The 7479-nt window shown below is 35.0% G+C and overlaps 1 protein-coding gene across 1 annotated transcript; it reads left to right on the top strand.

The window, feature by feature from the left end:
- The first annotated feature begins 2010 nt into the window (after positions 1 to 2010).
- Positions 2011 to 6890, top strand: SLC30A1 (solute carrier family 30 (zinc transporter), member 1). Its single transcript, XM_015568822.1, has one exon. It carries the CDS (start codon positions 2026 to 2028, stop codon positions 3001 to 3003), a length of 978 nt encoding a protein of 325 aa, XP_015424308.1. The 5' UTR covers positions 2011 to 2025; the 3' UTR covers positions 3004 to 6890.
- Positions 6891 to 7479: the final 589 nt, after the last annotated feature.

Below are 7479 nucleotides of genomic sequence, written 5' to 3'. Positions count from 1 at the left end.
TGTGCGCTGCGCCGAGCCGCCACCTTCCCGCTCCCTCCGGGTCCCGCCCCCGCCAGGGAAGGCGTGCAAAGGGGACCCCTTTCTGCGCAGGTGTTAGCAGCCTGAGCGGGGTGAGGGTGGGAGTGGGGAGGGGGAAGGGGGGTCACGTTTGGGGGTGTAGGTGGGCGACAGCCCTCTGCAGTGCGCTACCGCCCTTGGCTGACCTAACAGGCTATCTTTTCAAGAGACTGTATAAGTTGGGTCTTTAAAGGATCAAAGATGCTTCCTAATTCAATTTATTGACCCTGTTGGGAAAAATGGAGGGAATCAGCAGTTCGTTCTTAGCCCGTTGGCTGTTTGAAAATCCAGGTGGTTTCTTGTGCCCTTTGAACAAGTTTCTGAATATTGTATTCAGGGCTCTTTAGCCATTGACTTTCCAGAACTCGGGTTTCTTTTATGAACAGCAAGGTATGTTTCAGTTAATTGTCTAAAATCTAAACCCGAATTCTGAGAATCCTAAACTTAGGACCTGTTTAGGCATGTTTAACATTTCAGTTAGGACTTTTCAGTTACACTAAAAGTGATGGTCATTTTTCACCTTTTATTTTTAATGGATGCTGTTCATTCTAAACATAAGTACTCTTGAAAGGAATTTGGAAAGTAGATGTTGAAAGGAGTCAACCAATGAATGCCCTACTACCCAAGCTCAAGAATCACAGCTTGTATTTCCTTCCAGTTTTTTCTCATTTGTATTTATTTACTTGGTTGCATGATACTACATAGACAGTTTTCCTTGTCTTGAAGATGTAGGATATTAGGTTAATGAAATTCAGATTGTATATTGAAAAAGTTTAGTAGATAATTGAATTTCCTTTCATTACTATTCTGCAGGGTTTTATTCCAAAGAAAATTAAGCTGCTCTGTGTGTGTGTGTGTGTTTTAACAGATCAGTACGTTTGATTTAAGAGTTACAGAGGGAAATAGGGAGAGGTTGGTAAAAAGGTTCAGACTTCCAGCTGTAAGATAATAAGGTCCGAGGAGCTGTGTAACACATGGTGGCTATGGTTGATAACACTGTGTTGTATAATTGAAATTTGCTATGAGAGTAGAACTTAAATGTTCTTACCAAAACAAACAAAAAAACAAAGATAAATATGTGAGGTGATGGATGTGTTAATTAAATAAATGGGGGGATTCTTTCATAATGTATAGAAATGAGTCATCATGGTGTACACTAGCGGTTCTCAATCTGTGGGTCCTGACCCCTTTGGGGGTTGAACCTAAGACCATCGGAAAACACATATATAATTACATATTGTTTTTGTTATTAATCACTATGCTTTGTGTTCAATTTGTAACAATGAAAATCCATCCTGCATATCAGATATTTACATTACGATTCATAATAGTAGCAAAATTACAGTTATGAAGTAGCAACGAAAATAATTTTATGATTGGGGGTCACCACAGCATGAGGAACTGTATTAAAGAGTCACGGCATTAGGAAGGTTGAGAACTACTGGTGTACACTTTCAAAATAGTCTAAAAAAGAGTGGGGTACATAGTGGTCAATTAGCTGCAATTTTTACTGAGGTTACTCTGATTCTTGTTAACTTTATATTGTTGATTTGTCCATTTCTAAATCCTCTGTACCAAGAAACTATCATTTATATTCATAATAAATGTTTAAAAGTGAACCTTAACACCTTAAAGACAAAAGGTTCTGTGTCACATTAAGCCTTTGTATTAGACTTATCCATAGTTGCATTTCATGTGGGGTGTTAGCATTCAGTTTTGCTTTCTTTTTGATATATGCCAAAAAGATTAGCAGAATGTTCACAGGACCCCATCTCCACAGAAGAACTTTTTTTAAAAAGAGTGGGGGGAGGTAGGGTGGTTAGGAGAATGGGGAAACTATCCTCTTAATGACTTTATTTAGCTCTGGCCATTATGTCCTGGTGTGGTCCAGTATGTCAGTTTATATTAAATTGCCCCAAGCACATTTTAAAGTTATATTTTATGAAAAAATGTCACCTCCTTACTTGAATGGAATTAGACAAGGATGTTTATATAAACACTTTTAAGTATTGGATTCAAAGTTTGTATTTCTTTGCAGATCCCGAAAAGTCCAGAACTAATACAACAGATGTACAAATGAATGGGAATGTTATCAGAGAATCTGATAATACGGATTTGGAAGATGAAGCTGATGATGCTCAAAAGGCTGGACAACTTAACATGCGTGGAGTTTTTCTGCATGTCTTTGGAGATGCTTTGGGTTCAGTGATTGTAGTAGTGAATGCCTTGGTCTTTTACTTTTATTGGGATAATTGTCCTGAAGGGAGGTTCTGTGAAAACCCGTGTATCGCTGACCCCTGCAAAGCGCTTGTAGAAATAATCAATAGTACTCAAGGAACAGTTTTTGAGGCTGGTCCTTGCTGGGTGCTATATTTAGATCCAACACTTTGTATGGTAATGGTTTGTATACTTCTTTACACAACTTATCCATTACTTAAGGAATCTGCTCTTATTCTTCTACAAACTGTTCCTAAACAAATTGATATCAGAAATTTGATAAAAGAACTTCGAAATGTTGAAGGAGTTGAGGAAGTTCATGAATTACATGTTTGGCAACTTGCTGGAAGCAGAATCATTGCCACTGCTCACATAAAATGTGAAGATCCAACATCATACATGCAGGTGGCTAAAACCATTAAAGACGTTTTTCATAATCACGGAATTCATGCAACTACCATTCAGCCAGAATTTGCTAGTGTAGGCTCTAAATCAAGTGTAGTCCCATGTGAACTTGCCTGCAGAACTCAGTGTGCTTTGAAGCAATGTTGTGGGACTCGGCCACAAGCCTATTCTGAAAAGGATACAGAAAAGGCCCCAACAGTTAGCATTTCCTGTTTAGAACTTAGTGAAAATCTAGAGAAGCCCAGGACTCAAGCTGAAAACATGCCTGCTGTTGTGATAGACATGAAAAAGATGCCAAACAAACAACCTGAATCATCTTTGTGAGTCTTGAAAAAGATGTGATATTTGACTTTTGCTTTAAACTGCAAGAGGGAAAAGACTCCACTGAAATTCTAAGTTTGCCAAGTAGTGTAATTGAAGTCTTTGGTCACACAGTTTAATTCTATTTTTGTAAGAACATAATGGGACTGTTTAGCAGACTTCTGTATTACAATTTGTGATTCTCAGTGCAGAGTACAGGTATGCTGTTAACAATTTTGAAAAGCCAGTTTTAACACTATGTTACATTTTGTTTAAAGTAAGTATAAACCTTATATAACATGATGACATTTGATTTCCAGTTTTGCCATGGTTAAAATTAATTAGGGGGATAAATAAATTAAAATTGTTACTGGAATTTCTCTGCTTTTCTTTTCCCCCAGTGTTATATTTTGTTTATTAAAATTATCATTGCTAGAACTTAAAATATCACCAACAACTTTGTTTCCTTTGATACTTTAAGTAATATTTACTTGCTCTTTAAGATCATTATATAGCATAATGGCAGCATATTTTAAGAGTGATGGATATTATTAGGAAAAGTTTTTTCTTCACATGAGGTATTTATCATACTAAAGGTTAGTTATTATCCTGTGTTCTGTATTGCTGAGTATTGCTCTAATAAACCGTGAGATATAATTAACAAACTGAATTATAGTTTACACATAATAGGGCATATGGGGAATAAGAGCAGGGAAGAAAGTTTACCAAATTAAATATTTAGATTATTGTAAATTAATATTGAGACTACATTCTAAATCCTGAGAATTTGAAAGTGTTTTTTCTTACCAAAATTAGTCTAAAACATGGACGTGTTCACCAGCATTACTTGCTTTGAAAGATTGGCATGAGAAGCACATATATTCAGTAAATGTTTTTAAAGACATTAAACTCAATCTAATAATTACATATTAAATGCAAGCTTACTAATAGAATCTTAAAAAAAAAAAAAGACTTTCCAGAGTTAAAGTCATTTCATAGTGACCAATCATGAATGGATTCAAATGCAGCTTTTCAAACACCACCAGCAATGCTTGTGTTTTGCCAAGAGCCACTGACTTGGGAGAACAAAGAAATCTGAAGGTTAATGCAGTTTGGATATTAAATTCTTAAAAAGCAATATGAGTTAAGGCAAAATTAATCATTAAGATTCTATAAGTTATCCTGTCTTGATTATGCTCAGATCTTCCAATAGTGGCTTATTTTGCGAGAGGCCACATATCTACACAGGAAATTGTTCTTCGTTATTTTATTGTTGCTATACACAAATGTTATTTAAGGGTATTTAAGTGGTTTTTTTCTTGATAGAGAGGGATTATGCTTTGTGAAGAAACTAGATTTTTGTCCTCAAAAGGGTGAATATTAATATCAGTTATCATGTATAATTCTATTTTTCTAGCAACAAGGTATTCTGACTACTTCAGTGACTTTTATAGATGACTACTTTTAAGATGGCTATCTTTCGGGATTTGAAATAATTCATTGTTTAATGTTTCTTAAGATGAACACGCTGGCCTTTGACAGTTAACTTTTTAAAGGGATGATCTTCTGTGGTAGATGGTGTGGTTTTTTTCTAGCATAAGCCTATTGCTGGCAATGGGCCTATTTAAGAACAGCCGATTTTTCCAGTGAGAATGAGAGGTAATTTTAGGAACACAGTTTGTAAGTTCACATTTACTCTACTGGGCCAAAACCATAACCTGCCAATTTTGCAGTACATCTTGACATTTTAATACTCTTATCTGATACTGTGGAATTCGATTCCTAAATTGGTAGTTATTTTGAATTTTACAGTTTCTTTGTAGACATGAAATTGGGGAATTCCCTCATTGTATGGATGAATAAAAGAGAAAGCTTCCAATTGTACTGTATCATGTACATTCCTGACTTAACACTTTAAACTACAAAACATTAAGATCTCAAAACAGTTTGTTATAGAAACATTTCAATAATGATACAATGGGATTACTGGTAAAATATATTCCATGCAATGGGGTTTTCTTTACAAATGCTTTATTGGGTCTGTTTTTTAAAGGTTGTATAATGTGTAAGACATCAACCGAATGAGGATTTTTTAAAATGATGTATAAGCTTGGGACAAGGGCTTTTCTCTCCTTCCCCCCCAAGTACTTTGAAGGTAACAGCCTCTAGGTTTCAGTTATTTCGCTTTTCATAATTTCTAAGTAGCTTGTATGTAGCAAAGTGGTACCATAGGAACAGTCTCTTTTTTTCAAAGGACTTAGTCATAATAGCAAAATCAGTGGGCACTGACTCACCTTTGAGTTTTGGCAGAAAATTATTTATTTCTTTACAATGCACTTTCTAACCCATTTTTAGCTATATTAGCATCTTTTTAAAAATGCTTTTATATTTAAATATTGTGGGATTTAGGTGTCTTTTCTAAAATAGCTTATTCCTTCTTGAAAGAAAATGAAGGGAATACCCTGAATTATTTGGAGACGTAAGCCCAATACTTAAATATGCTGTTTTATAACACTGCATCAGTTTTAGGAGATGCACCTCTCCTGCTGGCTCTTTTATATTTGAGCAAGATCAGTGTATTTAGAATGTGTTTAGCAACTTGTCTGTTGTTTCGGTTTAGTGAGAAGGAGGTGTATGTACCTGAATTAAAACCAATCCAGAAATTTTTCCCAAGCCAAATGCAGCCTTAGTGATGAGAGATTTAATTCTCCATTGTCACCCCTTGTAGTTTAGATGAATGTTTAGTTAGTGGGTTTGTTTTTTGTTTTTTTTGAAGGGCATATGCATTGTAAAAGTAAGGACTGGAACCTACAAGAAAAAAGGTCAAAAAACTTTTCTGTATGTATTTTAACATTTTAGAAAACAATGTTTGACTAAGGTATGTAACGTAAGTAGGAAAAATTTCCATCCAGACCACCTTTGGAAAGTCACAATAGGTAGGAGACTATGTTAACATTTTATATCTTGTTAACAGCCTCAGTTAATCTTGAACTTTTGAAAGTTGAGGGAAACAGCCTATGAAAGCTAATGTGAAGTATTTAGTAGGCTAACTGGTATTGAGTTGAAGATCTTTACTGTTTCTAAGCAGATATCATTTTAATGATATGTCATTTACCTGCTGTCTTAAGATGTTCACATACATAAATGTGGAGAATAATTCTACATTATAGATATATTTATTTTAATAGTGTTTCAGTTAAGTCATAAAACAGTGTTAAAACTTTTGGGAAGGTAAAGGGTTTTTTTGTTATGTTTTTTAAATTGTAACTGTCAAATACAGTGTATGACCATCTGAAATGGAAATTGTAATAGCACTATTTTGATGTAGCTCTACCAATACTATGTGACGATGCTCTTTTGTTTTACTAGCAGGCGCTGGGATATTTGGCAGTCATTTTTACTGGCACAAGAGCTTTTTGTATGTCATTCAGCTTAAACTTTTAAACCAAAAATGTTATGGTCCAGTGTCTTTGGCAAAAGGATGCTGAAGGGAATGTAACATAAAATTAATATGTGGTTGTATGTAAAAAGACACAAATTGCCATCTTAAGGTTCTGCCTTGAAACAGCACAATGAAGTGTATCTGTGTATTCTGTGATTCTTTAGGAAACTTCCATGTTGTGTTGTTTTGGGTCTGCCATACCCTGTCCTTCGGGCCAGATGTGGCAGTTAAATGCTACTATCATCTCATTAAATGCAGAAGCACATAAGATGTCTTTAGTGCTGCAACACCTGACCTAACTTTCTGTGTGTTCTATGATTGTACATTGTTTTCCAAAGCTGTTCCTCCTACCTCATCATGAGGCTTTATGGATCGTTATGTATTATAAATGTTCTTTATGAGACAGACTACTGTGTTTCTTCTCATTTATTAAACGTTAAGTAGAAAAATAAATTAATTTTTAAATATCTACTTGGTTATTTCGTGCATGTGGCCTCCCCTCCTGTGCTAGGGTGGTTATGTAGAAGAGACTGGACTTTAGGTATCGAAAGAGAAATTGCAGCTTAATGGGAGTGTTACTAGTGTGCGGAATGACTAGGTTACAGGACAGTGATGTGTGGAAGAAAACAAATGTGGGCAAAAATGTCAATGAAAATTGAAAGGGTAACAGTACAAAGGCTCGCCAACATGAAATAATGGCTGTGAAATTTTTTATAAACATAATGCAGCTATAGGTTAATCTACTTTTTGTACGTGCTATTGCTTGTTCGTAAGCATAGTTACTAACAAGGATTATTAACTGTTTCACTTATATAATCATCTGGAACTGTTAACCCAAGAATACATTAGTTTGGTCATATGAGTTCAGGACTATCATAATTGTATTCTCATAAAAAATGATTTTTTAAAAAGCTTATACTTCTAGCCAGGAGATAAACATTTAAAATATTGATTGACAATAAATGACAGTAGATAATAGAATTGAAAAATGCAGTAGATGTTCCAAAGAAGGCAAAAATCTCTGGAGAGGATTTCTGTAGATTAAAAATGAACGGAGG

This window comes from Myotis davidii, unplaced genomic scaffold, assembly GCF_000327345.1.
Source record: "Myotis davidii unplaced genomic scaffold, ASM32734v1 scaffold1525, whole genome shotgun sequence".
In the NCBI taxonomy this organism is placed as follows: Eukaryota; Metazoa; Chordata; class Mammalia; order Chiroptera; family Vespertilionidae; genus Myotis; species Myotis davidii.
The sequence above is the reverse complement of the archived record's forward strand: the minus strand, read 5'-3'. Positions and strand labels throughout refer to the sequence as shown.

Bases quoted from the DNA above. Each gene is read 5' to 3' on its own strand.
- SLC30A1 (XM_015568822.1), top strand. From the start codon at position 2,026: ATGGAATTAGACAAGGATGTTTATATAAACACTTTTAAGTATTGGATT.